Genomic DNA, 13,623 nt, shown 5'->3' with positions numbered 1-13,623 from the left:
ATAATATCTGTTAGATGGTAAGCCTCGACGCAATGTGAGTAGGAAAGAAACGTACAATTTACTAAATATATGATTCTCACACTTCTCACACGTTTGACAAACGGGGATGACTCGATTGGGGGTATGAGGATAAGAAGTGTTCCGAGGCTTGATCGTCTATATTTGTGTCTTCGATGCAACGTGGCTTAGTACGAGGATTTGTGGAGTAAGATATGACCTCGTGTCTTCTTGTATGAACTGATTGATGAGATTTATTTTATATTCAGGCCTACTTTAGTCGAAATCATATCAATATCAGAGTCTGAAAGTAGGTGTGTTTAGTTGAACGAGAAAGACAAAGTAATGGGGTCTCTGTCAATTCGGACATGTCGAAACATCTTCCGGAGTGAACAAAATCGTTTTGTCTCCGGATAACACCCTTGCATACCCTGGACTCGGCCTTTTCAGTCGCTTGTGTAGATCTGTAGGCTGAAGCCGCGAGGTCATCAGTACGAATGAGATCGTTCAGTGAGAAACAATAGAGTGAGTGCAAAAAGTTGAAAATTCACCGGGGAGAGAACAAAAGGAAATTCGGTCATGTCGTCCGTGCCTGAAGTCATTCTAGTACGTCTTTGTCTTCCTGTCCTCTGTACTCGGACAATCTATTTCAATACAAAGGTCATGATTGGAAGTCCTTGGTACAAGTATGCATACTAATACAACGTCTATAAGATCATGCCGACTATACCCGAAGAGAATATCATTCCACTCGTATTCTAGAAATACCTAGTTGAACCCCATCCCAATGCCTCGTCACGCTGTCCACTCCCGCAAGAGAGTCCGGACTATCACTCTCGACCGGCATGCGTAACATGAAGACCATATCCACATCTTTCCCGGTCAGAGCGCCTAGATTCGAAGCATCTATGATGGCTGATGGAGACTGAGTGATAGGGGAAGCTGAACGATATGCGAGGTGGTTGGGGAAATAACGAAGATTGGATACTGGAATAGGTTCTGGAGCGGGTCTTTCTTGTGGAGGAACGAGCGCTACTGGATTCTGGTATGTCAGGATCATCTCTCTCTACTTCAAACCTCATGATCAGACGAAGAGGAGTTGAATGAGTCGGTGAGTGCCTCATCTGTGCGTTTGATCTCTCTAGTGATTGGTGATGAAACCATCAGTCCGCAAAGGATAGTCGATTTGACAAGTGATGTCACCCACCAATTTTTCATATCCAAACGACGTGTCAATTTCTATCATACCCTTCTCAATCTCCTTCTCATCCAACTTCTTCTCGGGTTCCACCTCCCACCATTCCGGCATATACTTCCCATCCGTCCTCTGCCAAAGTGGATTTCCCCTGTCTCTGATGGGTACGTAACCTGGAAGACCAGGAATCATGACACCTAACCTGAGGGCTTCATTCAGGATTGCCGCACGTCTACGTCTAGCACGCCAGAGAGAGATGACGGAGACTGCGGCGAAGCCTCCAAGAAGACCGATAAGGATGTAAAAGAGCTGAAAATCAGTGAAACTCTACACGATAGCGACGAATGTGGTGGGATGAGGGGATCAGTTTTACCGGCGACTAATCGTAGAGTCTGTAAGTGTGAGGAGTGAGACAGAGAGCTGAACATATCACACTGGAAGAGGCATTTGAGCATGACCAAAAAGGTGTATGTGCAAATGAGATGAGTAGGAAGGAATCGCTATATGATTCGAGATTATGAGAAGACTGACATTTTTATAAAAGCCAGAGTTGCTAGAAGAACCATCGGAAGAAGCTGAAGAGGTTGAAGAAGACGAAGAGGTAGTTGTAGTGAATGCGACGCTATCGGTCGTACTGGTGAGAACTAGCGAGAAGTATGGGGTCAGCAACAATACGGTGGAAGGCGGACGGATGACGAGCAGATTCGAACGGAGAAGAGTACGAGTGGTCTGTGAAGGATCAAAGGTTTGTCACTCATCAGATCACCCATCTCTTTGTTGTTCGACTCTCAACTGATCCGGAACGAATAGGATATATTTCTTGGTAAGAGATATGAACACTACCGAAGTTTGAAAGACTATGTACAAGGGAGAAAGATAAAGAAGAGGTAAAAGCTGTGTAAAAACGAAGACGAGTGGTGAGTGAGGAGGATGACCAAGTCAGTCTTCTGTCTCGGCCGCGATCGGCCGGGAGTATATCGGGAAAACACGTGGGAAAAAATACCCAATGCCTTCTGAGTTCACCGGATCACCGGACCCTTCTCAAACTTTCTCTCCACCATTCACTACCCACCATAGACTACACCCATTTGTCATGCGTGTCACACTACACACTATATATCCAGACCTGTTGTCAGTGTCCCACGATACTACTCACTCAACAACTCACAATGACCACTCCCTCCCTCGCCGATTACTCATCTTCAACCACTCCTACTGTCAAAGAGCACAAGAAGAAAACGATCCTCGATTTGCTGTTCATTGGGACCGGTCCCTCTGGCACTCTGCCTGAAGTGACTTGTCTGACCGGTGATTCTATCCAAGATCGACCGTCTCTCGGAGGTATCCCTGCTACTATGCAAGACATGCTTGATCACATATCTTGTCCCTCTTGTCATGATGCTATCGATACGACAGTGCCTGAGGGTTGGAAGAATAAACGAGCCAACACAAGTATTCTACTTCGTCTGGAAGAACCGGATGATGAACGAACGGATTTACTGATAGACTGTGGTAAGACATTTCGTTCGGCGGCAGAAAAGTGGTTTCCACCTAACAACGTGACTAAATTTGATTTGTTGATAACTCATGGGCGTGAGTCATCTATCTACTTGTGTCACTTGTGATACTTGCGAGTCAATTGGATGCGAACTGACTTTAAAAAAAACAGATATGGACGCCATGTTGGGTTTGGATGACTTACGTCAATTTACTGATCGTTATCAATTCACTCTCAATGTTCATTGTGATAAGAAAACGTATGAAGAGATTGAACGCATTTTTCCTTACTTGACGGATACATCCAAGGCGAAGGGAAGTGGAGCTGTGTGAGTATTGTTTCTCTTTCCGTCACCCTTTATGCCTACTCAAAGTGATGGTCAAGGTCAAAATGCTAAGTCACAGTCCTTCATTAAATTTCCGCATTTTCGAAGAGTATGTACCTTTCAAAGTGGGTGGATTCACAATACAAGCAGTACCTGGTCAGTGTTTCCTGATCCTCCATTTGTCACCTTTCTGTCCATCTCTCACTGAGTTGGATTGTCCCCTTGAGTGTTGCTCTGAGACATATGGATAGTTTTGTAGCTGGAACATATAGACTGGAACTGATGGCAGTTGAGCACGGTAGATTCCGTAACGAAACTGATAATACCACTGAGCCATTCATGACCTCTGCATTCATAATCAATGACAAGATCATCTATATGCCTGACGTTTCTGGCGTTCCGGAAAGAACGATGGAAGTTTTCCGTAATACCGGACGTGGTCCCCCCGTCGTTTATCATAATAGTGAGATGGAAAGGGGTTTCGCCGAGTCATTGAAGAATCGGTTTTCACAATTTGGATCGTACTTAAATTCCGTACTGAAGTCATTTTGTTCTAACGAACTAGTAAAATCGATTGGTCATGAAGTTCCTCTACAAAGACAGAAGACAGTCACCTCTTCCCCAAAGTTACCTTCGACGACACAATCCTTGATAACTATAATCGATGCGATCAACCCATTTGGAAGTCATCCTTCTCACTTTACTCTTCCCCAGGCGCTTGATCTACACCAAGCTCTGGAATCCAGTATGACCTATCTTGTGGGTATGAACCATACCAGACATGAAGACTGGGTAAACCTTTGTCAGTCGGTCCTCGATCCGGCTGAGACAAATGACGGGACGAGGATCCCCGAAGTCGTATTGGACTTTCGGAATTCTTTGGACGAAAAGCAAACGGAACAGCTGAAGGCATTGAGAGGAATGGTCAACCCTGCTTTTGATGGTGAGCACATCAGGATATCTTATGATGATGACAAAACCGTCGGGCCGGTCGTGGAAGAGATTTCACTTGATCTCAGTTTTAATCAACATGTTGGCCGATGGTGAGAGATCTCACTCAGTGTTGTTTCGTTCTCAAGTTGTGATCTGAGCTTAAGTTCTCGCAGCTTCCGAATGTCACTGTGCGTGTCCCGCTGTCCAGCTTACGATGTAAAATACGTACTAGCATGTGATGAATACAAGACGATTACCGAGTAGAGTAGAGTACTCTACTCGTACTCTCAACCGACCCTTTGATACGCCTTATCATATGTATGGGCGGGGCTCCACATCATGCCTTCCGATTCTCAACTTCCTTTTGACTTCTCCAACGATGTGCTGTTTCACTTCCGTTTCATAGACCATATCCGATCTCCGACCCGACTATATAAGTACATAGTATATGCCCTCAGCGAACTTGCTTCTTGCTGCATCGAGATACTTTTTCTGCGTGTACCACCAAAAAATCAAGTTTAGCTCATATTACAAACTCGCCGTTGCTATACATTCTTTGAAAATTGAGATACTCCCATCAACTACACACCAAGATGAATCCCGACAATAATGAAGATTCATCTCTTCAACTATTATTCATGGGTACCGGTACATCCACAGGTCTTCCTCTAATCCCTTGTTTAACCCTCTCAGCACCTTATCCTTCAACATGGCACGAAACAGTCCCACTTCCTTCTTCAACACCTGACAATCCTCCCGTGCGAGGAGCTTGGGATCCTTCAGGTGATTGGCCGAAGAATATACCATGTGCTTCATGTCGTTCTGCTGTGGATAAGGATGTTCCGGAAGGATGGAAGAATAAAAGAGGTAATACGAGTTTATTATTGCGTAAGAAAGATTCACAAGGTCAATGGAAGAATGTAATTGTGGATGTTGGGAAAACATTTAATCAACAAGCTGAGAAATTGTTTCCTGTTTGGGGTGTGAAATCTGTTGATGCTGTTATCTTGACACATGGACGTGAGTTTCTTTACATTTCAAAAAACCATTTTGCTATCTGTCTTATCTCCCTCGCTTCCTCTTTTTCCTCGTATTGAGAGAATTTTTGTCTGGGGGGATGAGCAGTCGACGGTCGAGGGGTTGAGGGTAAGATTGTGATGATGGAAAAGAAGCTGATGAGAAGATGCCGATGCTTATCTAGGTTTGGACGATTTAAGAGAATGGTGTATCCGTCTACATATGTCTATCCCGATATATCTCACAAAAGCGACATATGATACAGTAGCAGATAGTTTTCCTTATTTAGTAGATGCTACCAAAGCCTCGGGAGGAGGGGATATGTGAGTTTTATCCTCTTTCTTCTGCTTCTCCTTCTCCTTCTTTTTCTTTTTCTTTCTCTTTTTCTCCTTCTTTTTTTCTTGTAAAATATTGGGTTCGTAGTGCTGATAAGATAGACCTTCGTTAATTTGGATAATAATAGAAGAAGAAAGTGAATTTGATATATTTGGAATACACATACATACTTTTTCAGGTGAGTAATAGTATTTTCCTTTATCAAATCCCCCATCTCTCACTGCAAACCTATTCCTCCTTGAGATAACACACCGGCATTGAGTAACTCACCAAACCGACCCTTGATCATCCGGTCATACTCAAAGATTCTCGACTGAGCGGAATGAAAAACTATATCCATATGTAATATTTGATTTCTCAACTGATCACAGTCCATCATGGGATTTATTTCCACGAAGGAGCCACCGACCCTTTAATATGTTTAGGATTCATATTCGATCATCTCATAGCTTACATTGCCGACGTTTCACATATTCCAGAAAAATCATGGGAGATTCTTCTCAATCCTCGTCGTGTTCACTCATCGTTATCTTCCAAGATGAATGGTCTCACTTTGGAACAACCTTCATCTGGTCCTTTCTCCACCTCCACTTCCGATTCCAACTCCATCCCAATCCCAATCCTCACAAATCAAATCAATCCATCTTTGAACCACATCGACCCAGCTTCAAACTCAGGTTCTGGTCTGGATCCACAAGCGAAATCTAAAAATGACAAACTCGCTGTATTAATCATCGACGCTCTTTGGCCATTAAGATCCCATACATCTCATTACAATCTTCGTCAAGCTCTTTTAGCGGCTGAAAGACTCCGACCTTGTATCACCTATCTAGTCGGAAGTACTCATCCTACTTCTCATTACATGTGGGAAAGACTATGTCAATCGATTTCTGATATCCCTCCAGTGTCGGATAATACTCAGGTTGAAGAGTCCGAACGAAATGGTCATGATCGTCGAGTAGGAAAAGATGTATCGACAGGCATTGAAGAACGATTAAAAGGAAAGAAAGTTGTGAATGAGGATAACCATCCTGATGAGGATGTAGCCAGTATTATAGTGGATAAATTCTGGTATACTCAACCTGACGAGAAGGAGAAACAATTGTTAGATCAATGGGGAAAAGAAGGAGCAAAGATTGAGCCGGCTTACGATGGTTTGATGTTGGAACTTCAACGGGATTCAGATTGTATGGTCATCGACCCTCCTGAACGTTACAAAGATTATCTTGATTGGTGGTGAATGATCACCTACGCACTTGACGCATACGTTAGGGGCTTTACACTATGGACACTAGTGCATTTACTTAATTTATATAGAGTCTCGCGTAGGATGTTAGAAGGAACCAGAAGGTAAGAAGTGAGATAGTACGGTTGGTAGATTACATACATACAGTAGATAAATCACGTACATACAACATACCCATACCTCACATTATGCATAAGTACAACATATCTTATCAATACTAAGCCTCAATTGCTCAGCTTCTAGCTACTGACATGACCTGCTCATCAAGTTTATGACTGGGTCATGAAGCATGTCTACTTCTACTCCAAAGCAACACTCAAAATCTCTTTCATCTCACGCTTATGCCATTCCCCAACACCCGTCGCAGTAGTCGCGCAAGGTTTCCTTCCTGCATACCTCACCCTTTCTCTAACACCTCGAACCTCTTCGAGAACATCCTCAATCCTCGGTCGTACATACGTCCACGCACCTTGGTTCTCCGGCTCTTCTTGTGCCCACACAACCGTCGCTTTCGCGTATTTACGTATCGCCTCTGCGAGTTCTTTACGAGGAAAAGGAGAGAGTTCTTCGATTCTTACTATTGCTACTGGTCCGGGATGGGAGGACAATGCTTCAGAGAGTGTATAAGCGTGTTTGCCTGAACAGAGGATAAGACGAGTGGCGTCGGATAAGTTGGTCGAGGGATCAATGAGTGGGAGGAAGGAAGTGTTTGAAGACATATCTGAGAGAGATGAAGAGGCAATCTGTGGTAATCAGTCAATAAGATGTCAGAAGATGGACGATGAGGGCGAGGAAGAGGAGAGTGGATACGGAAGTTGAAAAGGTAAGAAGGTAAGAAAGACTCACTGGAGATCTCAGTAGAGCTTTCGGGGAAACAATAATTAACGGTCGTCGATAAGGTCGCTTCATCTGTCTTCGAAGGACATGGAACATCTGCGCTGGAGTTGAAGGGTTGATCACTCCCACATTGACAGCTTGTCCTGTCGTCGGACTATCGTCAGACATCTGAATATTCAGCAACAAAAACATAAGAAGATAGACCCACTCTAACTCAGGGATGGAGTGCTTGAATGGTGAGAAGAGTGACAGAGAAATTACCTGTAAGAACCGCTCAATCTTACATGAAGAATGCTCTGGACCAGCACCGTCATATCCATGCGGAAGCATCATAACTAATCCAGATTGTTTGAGCCACTTTGCTTCTCCATTAACGTCCATCCCTCGTTTGCCTTGAGAGATTTCTGAAAGGGTCGACTCACTTTGAGCTCCAACAACGAACGTATCGATCATACTCTGCGCTCCATTCATGAAGTCACCAAACTAACCGATGTCAGCCCCACACCGCCTACTCGGATACAATTTCACAGGAATCAAAGATAGCAAAAGAAGGCAGAGGGAAGCTATGGACTGACCTGAGCCTCCCAAATAGGCAGTAGGTTCGGTCTGGCCCATGACATACCCACTTCGAACCCCAACACAGCCATCTCACTTAAAGAGCCTATACGTCATCATCACTCCTGTTTGAAAGAGGAATTGGGAAGGGACTAACTATTGGCAAGCTCCAATCGACCCTTACCCGCGTCGATGTTCTCATTTAATGGAACACTACATTGTTCAGTGACTTGATCGACGAACATCGCATGCCTACACATCAGCTGAACACTCCGCAAGGTTCAAAGCTAACCGTTGGGAGAATGTACCCCTTCCTACATCTTGTCCAGATACTCGCACATCGTACCCCTCTTCCATGAGTGTTCCAAAAGCCATCGCTTCAGCAGTGGCGAAATCAACTTTGTTCCCATGTTCTAATGACTTGAGTCTGGAAGAGATATGACGCAGTAATCTGGGATGTACATTCTGCGAGTCAGCTTGATCAAAACAGGATGGTCTGAACGAAAACGTACGAATCCTTCTGGTAATGAGACACTTTTTCTGCCTACCTCCTCCAAGACTTCCTTATCAACACCGGTGACGGGATCATGTTCCACGCCGTTGAGAGCTGGCCAGACAAAATCTTTCCACTTCCCATCAAGCATCTCTGATTTTGGCCGATAATCATCCACGAGCTCCAGGTGCCGAGCCAGTTCTACGCTGTATGTCTTTCGTGACTCTGTTGCTTCCGCCTTATCCAAAAATCCGCCCGCCTGAGTATCAGCTGATGGAGTAGAAATGGGAAAGCTGAACTCACGATGATCTGATCTTCGTATAGTTCTGGAACACTTTTTCTATTCCTGATCTTCTCGTACATCTTCGGCTGAGTATAAGCCGGTTCGTCGAGCTCGTTATGACCCCATCGGCGATAACAAATAAGATCAACAATAATGTCTTTACGGAACATTTGACGATACTGAAAGGCGACGCCCATAGCTTGTACCACCGCTACTGAGTCAGCTCTTTTGTGAAAGACCCTCACACCAGCTCGACTGACCTTCAGGATGATCTCCATTGACATGCAATATGGGGCAACCTATCATCTTGCCAATGTCCGAAGAATACACGCTGGACCTGGCAAATGACGCCGGGGTTGTATATCCGATGTTATTATTGACAATGACATGGACTGTCCCTCCGCTGCCGTAGTGTGGAAGACCGGATAAACCAAGCGACTCCCCGACAACTCCCTGACCGGCGAAAGCAGCATCTCCATGAAGTTGAACACACATGACACGATCCCCTAATCGACAATCACGAGGAGATGATTTCAGTAAAGACATTTGCTTTGCTCTAGTCACTCCCAAAGCCACAGGATTGACAGCCTATAGACCAATCAGCGTTATGCTGGCTGATAATGAAAGCTCACCTCTAGATGACTGGGGTTTTGTAACACTTCCACTTCCACCGAACGATCGGAGTAATCGATCTTTCGTATAGCGGCAAGGTGTGAGATAACATCGCCTGTTGCGCCTGGTGCAGTAGAAGGGTCGAATTCTGGCTGACCTTTGATTTTGGCAAAGAGTGCACTGGGTGGATATCTCAGTAAGTCCGGATTACAAAGAAGAGATAAGCGACCTCTGTGAGGCAAAGCAACGATGATGGACTTTATACCAGCTACTGGTCAGCACTTCTCGCACCTGAGGAACCTAGTCGTTGAACTCACCTCCAGCACCGAGTTCAAACAAGGTGTCCAGCGCCGGTAGCATACTCTCGGCACCCTCACACCCTGCATGTCAGCTACAAAGTGATAGAGGTAAAGTGTGCAAGCGTACCGTAGCGTTTGAGGTGAGGAAACTTCTTGGCCAGAAAATGGTCGAGCTCCTCGCTCCTGGATAGAAGACGCCATATCCGTCGTCTTCGCTCGTCACTGAAAGGGCATTCAAAGGAGCTTGTGCCTGTCTCTACATGGTGGGAGAACCATCTGTGATTAGCTCAGAAGTCTCACAATTCCTTCCATCGTTCACAAACATCCCTCAGTGATAAATGCGCGACGGGAAAAGCGAAGGTGGTAGAAAGACAACTCACAATCTCTCATTCTTATCAGGACAATGCATGTACTCATACCCTATATGTCCCACATAAGTCTTCATCAAATGTCCCGATATTTCATCCAGAGAAGCAGAACGATTGCTACCTTCACCGATTTCTGTCCTGGGGGTGTTTGTCTCGTCGAAAGATGGCGAGGAGAGATGAAGGATCCCTTGGAGGGGATACGATGTGGTAGATGAAAGACCATAACGTTCAGCGCTCAAAGCACCAACTGGGCTGGTACAATCAGCGAAAAATTCATTACTTACACCTTTACTCTTGACCAAAAGGGTAACGGAGCATCGGGAAGACATGTGGAGTACGTTCACAAAGGATACTTAGCTGGATAGATGACTCACTCTCGATCCATCAAATCAAGGGGATCAATCTTCGCGGCTCGGTGTCCATGTCGACGTACATTTTCAACATAACGTAGAAGCGAGGCATTGGTATTACTATATAATCAATAAAGAGACTGGTATTGGTACGGTAACACTTACCGATTATCCAGCTCAGTTTGAGTGTCGAATCGGTCAGCATGTTTCGAATTTTGGCCGATGTTGAGGGAAAGAGGAGAAAGAAGCTCTCTTGCTTCCCCCCGCGGGGAGTCCCATCCCTTGCAGGATACTGAACAGAGAAGTCAGGGAGAAAGATGAAGTGAAAGTGACAAGATGTAAAGAGCGGAATGAGTGAGGAACGGGGAGAGGGAGAGGAGTAGAAGTACCCACAATCAGGTAAGGTATACCTCGCCGGCACTCGATGCCCAAAAGTTGCATCGTCGTTATACCACCTCACCCTTCGTCTCCAAGCATACACAGATGGTTTAGGGATACGCAACATGCTATATACAGCATAAGTGAGGAATCAAGAGAAAGACATCGTCAATGGGTGGAAGGACGCTCGGGCCCCGGGGTATGGGGAGCAATGCGGGGTAAGTCATGTTCCGGCCCGATCGGATGGATCATTCACAACCTACGACTGGGTGTTTCGTTCGATAATCAACGATCAACGAGACCACTTTACTGTACTCTTGACGGTTCGAATGGCTAGCATGTGAGTTTGATATGACAGCATGACGCACCAGCATGCATAGCACATTTCCTTCCATACGTATCCAGATGTATTCAAATCCAAAGTCCTTGACAGATCGCATTGTCCTTCCTTCCTCTCCGGAACTCCTTCCAAAATCGGTCAGACAGCAGCTTCCCTGCGACGTTTGAAGCCGAAATCACGCAACAGAGGTTCGAGCCATTCCCTCTTTACCTCCTGCAGACGAGCCAACTTCTTCTTTTTCCTAGCCACTCTCATCATCTCTACTGCACTGGGATAGATCAGATACTCGTATGATCCTGCACCCGTCTCCGCTCCACTACGTCTCGCATCGAGATATTCGATGATATTCACATGACCCGACATTTGGAGAATCCTACGTGCTTGTGTCAGGCTTTGTGGGATTGGGGGTAGAGGAGGACGAGGAGTCGAGCAGCGAGAATCACCGTCAATCGTGTCATCAGAGTCTGAGTCGGTTTCAGTTTCAAAGGGTTGAGAAGTGATGACAGGAGAGGAGGATTCCGAGGGAACGGCGACGAGACCGAGCTCGATACATATTGCCTGCCAGAGTCGAAGTTTGTTCGCCTTGAACAGGGTAAAGTTGTCCGAGTCTGTCAAAAAGCTGCATTGTTAGTCTGTCTCTCATTCCCATCGTCTTCGACTCTCGTTGCCCATGGGTGTTACATAGGATTAAAGGGGGTGATGAAGAAGTCACTCACCTGTCAATGGACGACTTTGCATCTTCGGTACTCAGTACACTTTTGGCGTATCGTGTGCCGTTCCTTGGACTTCCTTCCAGACTTTCCTCATCCAGTGCAGACAAATTATCCACTTCATCCTCATCATCCTCGTCCTCATCTGTCCCCGTCTCAGCGTGAAGATATCCCGAAGACCCATCTTCGGACCATTCGTCTTCCTCCTCCGGTGAGAGTCTTGACAAACTTTGAGGAGTGATGAGATGTTCGTCCGCCAAGGCCTCTGCATCAGGGACCAGCATTTCCCTCACGGCTGCTTTGTCTCGCCTTCCCCGAACTTGTTTTCCTCCTCGCCGGATCCTCTTCTTCTTCTCGAGGACCACAATAGATCCATCCGTGGGGTCTAGACGAGCAGGAGTCGGTGGTTGGTGGAAAATGAGTGGTATCTTAGGTGGGTCGGGAGGTTTCGATGGCCCCGGACCCTTGTTGGAGGACGATTTGTTGGGTGACTTAGCCGACTTTGACACGGTCGGGACGGATGAAGAGACTTGGGACTTCGAAGGGGATAATTGACCCTTTTTGGGTGATGACTTTGACGGTGTACTCGAACCCGGTTTCTTGTCGGGGACAAGGGGTCCAGGCGTTGGGGTCTTGGTAGACGATTTGGCAGCGGGCGTAGAAGGTCCAGCTTGAGAGGTCTTGGCAGAGGTTTTAGCTGGCGTTTTCGAGGGCGACTTTGCTAGTGTAGTAATATTCGATGTAGGAGCCTTATTTGTCGTCTCAGACGGTGATTTGGCTTTTCCAGGTGTAGAAGGGGCAGACATGGGCTTCTTTGCAGGCGAAGCAGTGGTTTTCTTCGGTTGCTTATTTGGTGACTGTACAATGTCTGATAGCTTTCCAAGTGTCGTCTTTGAAGTGGTGGAGGGACCAGCCTCGACTTGGTCCCTCACAGATGTAGCAGCGTTCAATTTCCTCCTTCTCGCTCTTCTCTGAGCGGACCGACTCGAATGACCACTTGCCGCTGATTCTGGTCGGTTGACCAACACTCCTCCTCCTACTGACATGAGCGATCCTGAAACACTACGTCCTGATTGAGAAGGAGAAGGGGAGATGAGACTGTATTCGTCCGAGAGGATAGAGTAAGCCTCTGAGGTGGCTGACGAGCTTGTTCTTCGGACGCTGAGAGGGGCATCGTTGCGTGATCTGGATGAGGAGATGGAGAGTTGAACGAAGGAAGAGGTGAGTGAAAAGTCGGATGACGTAGGAGAGTGGGGGTGAGACATATTGTGATAGTAACTACTGTCAAGGTGTGCGAATATTCGGTTGCCGGGAGAGAGGTAAACAAGGAAGGGAGGTTCTCTTCAGAGGTTGGTAGGGCAGATCATTCAGGTTAGACCACTCAAGGAAGCAAGTTCAAATGGAGAGGATAATTCAGTGCAGGTCTGAGATATGATAAGGGACCGAATATGAGGAGAACAGGTTGGACAGAGAAGAGAAGAGAAAGAGTTGAATGGGGTGGAGATTCAAAGAGGATCGAAAGGAAGTTCCCCTCTCTTTCTCGGGCCGCGCGGCTAAGGCACAGTCCGATAAGCTGAAAGTGGCGATTTGTAAAATGTGGCAGGTGGCAATTCAACATGGATAAATGCAGATATCAATCATTGCAGGCAGAACATGAGCGTCAGGTGGAGTAGACGCAGCATGCCAACATACATTCTGTAGCAAAGAAAGAGGGAGAAACAGGGGTTTCCAAAGATAGAATCAAGGAGATGTATCATCTCCAACCACCGTATCCACCCTACCTTCATCTCCCTCAACTCATGGATTTTCGCTGGTCTCTTGACGACCGTCGTCATGTCCAATTTCCTTTCC

At 46.1% G+C, this 13,623-nt stretch overlaps 5 protein-coding genes across 5 annotated transcripts; 2 read left to right on the top strand and 3 right to left on the bottom strand.

Moving 5' to 3' along the window:
* Positions 1 to 672: 672 nt before the first annotated feature.
* TREMEDRAFT_71774 (uncharacterized protein) lies at positions 673 to 2,072 on the bottom strand. The gene is made up of 4 exons (XM_007005178.1): positions 1,951 to 2,072; positions 1,724 to 1,846; positions 1,205 to 1,501; positions 673 to 1,039 (listed from the first exon to the last, which is right to left on the bottom strand). Exons 1-4 carry the CDS (start codon positions 1,960 to 1,962, stop codon positions 740 to 742), a joined length of 732 nt encoding a protein of 243 aa, XP_007005240.1. The 5' UTR covers positions 1,963 to 2,072; the 3' UTR covers positions 673 to 739.
* A 289-nt stretch (positions 2,073 to 2,361) lies between these two features.
* TREMEDRAFT_62803 (uncharacterized protein) lies at positions 2,362 to 4,062 on the top strand (the record flags this gene model as incomplete). Its single annotated transcript, XM_007005048.1, has 4 exons — positions 2,362 to 2,785; positions 2,862 to 3,018; positions 3,095 to 3,171; positions 3,305 to 4,062. 4 exons carry the CDS (start codon positions 2,362 to 2,364, stop codon positions 4,060 to 4,062), a joined length of 1,416 nt encoding a protein of 471 aa, XP_007005110.1.
* A 479-nt stretch (positions 4,063 to 4,541) lies between these two features.
* On the top strand, positions 4,542 to 6,541 carry TREMEDRAFT_31568 (uncharacterized protein; the record flags this gene model as incomplete). Its single annotated transcript, XM_007004899.1, has 5 exons — positions 4,542 to 4,968; positions 5,132 to 5,288; positions 5,403 to 5,479; positions 5,673 to 6,205; positions 6,308 to 6,541. 5 exons carry the CDS (start codon positions 4,542 to 4,544, stop codon positions 6,539 to 6,541), a joined length of 1,428 nt encoding a protein of 475 aa, XP_007004961.1.
* A 133-nt stretch (positions 6,542 to 6,674) lies between these two features.
* TREMEDRAFT_39360 (uncharacterized protein) lies at positions 6,675 to 10,851 on the bottom strand (the record flags this gene model as incomplete). Its single annotated transcript, XM_007004913.1, has 17 exons — positions 6,675 to 7,290; positions 7,394 to 7,552; positions 7,646 to 7,746; positions 7,807 to 7,867; positions 7,960 to 8,045; positions 8,097 to 8,191; positions 8,232 to 8,404; positions 8,452 to 8,691; positions 8,736 to 8,926; positions 8,976 to 9,303; positions 9,348 to 9,595; positions 9,645 to 9,707; positions 9,754 to 9,902; positions 10,007 to 10,246; positions 10,369 to 10,464; positions 10,510 to 10,534; positions 10,738 to 10,851. Coding segments are annotated over 17 exons (2,813 nt in total), but the record flags the coding sequence as incomplete, so codon positions are not given.
* Positions 10,852 to 11,080: 229 nt separating this feature from the next.
* Positions 11,081 to 13,231, bottom strand: TREMEDRAFT_74017 (uncharacterized protein). Its single transcript, XM_007005177.1, has 2 exons — positions 11,779 to 13,231; positions 11,081 to 11,681 (listed from the first exon to the last, which is right to left on the bottom strand). Exons 1-2 carry the CDS (start codon positions 13,035 to 13,037, stop codon positions 11,201 to 11,203), a joined length of 1,740 nt encoding a protein of 579 aa, XP_007005239.1. The 5' UTR covers positions 13,038 to 13,231; the 3' UTR covers positions 11,081 to 11,200.
* Positions 13,232 to 13,623: the final 392 nt, after the last annotated feature.

The sequence above is a fragment of the Tremella mesenterica genome (genome assembly GCF_000271645.1).
Source record: "Tremella mesenterica DSM 1558 unplaced genomic scaffold TREMEscaffold_6, whole genome shotgun sequence".
Taxonomy (NCBI): domain Eukaryota; kingdom Fungi; phylum Basidiomycota; class Tremellomycetes; order Tremellales; family Tremellaceae; genus Tremella; species Tremella mesenterica.
This window is presented reverse-complemented; position numbering and strand designations above follow the sequence as displayed.

What these genes read in the sequence shown, in the direction of transcription:
- TREMEDRAFT_71774 (XM_007005178.1), bottom strand. An exon ending in ACTCTGGCTTTTATAAAAAT is followed by an intron (nt 1,502 to 1,723) that starts GTCAGTCTTCTC and finishes ACTGATTTTCAG; the next exon opens with CTCTTTTACATCCTTATCGG. An exon ending in CGTTTGGATATGAAAAATTG is followed by an intron (nt 1,040 to 1,204) that starts GTGGGTGACATC and finishes CTGACATACCAG; the next exon opens with AATCCAGTAGCGCTCGTTCC.
- TREMEDRAFT_74017 (XM_007005177.1), bottom strand. Translation starts at nt 13,037, where the DNA reads ATGTCTCACCCCCACTCTCCTACGTCATCCGACTTTTCACTCACCTCT. An exon ending in GCAAAGTCGTCCATTGACAG is followed by an intron (nt 11,682 to 11,778) that starts GTGAGTGACTTC and finishes CTAACAATGCAG; the next exon opens with CTTTTTGACAGACTCGGACA.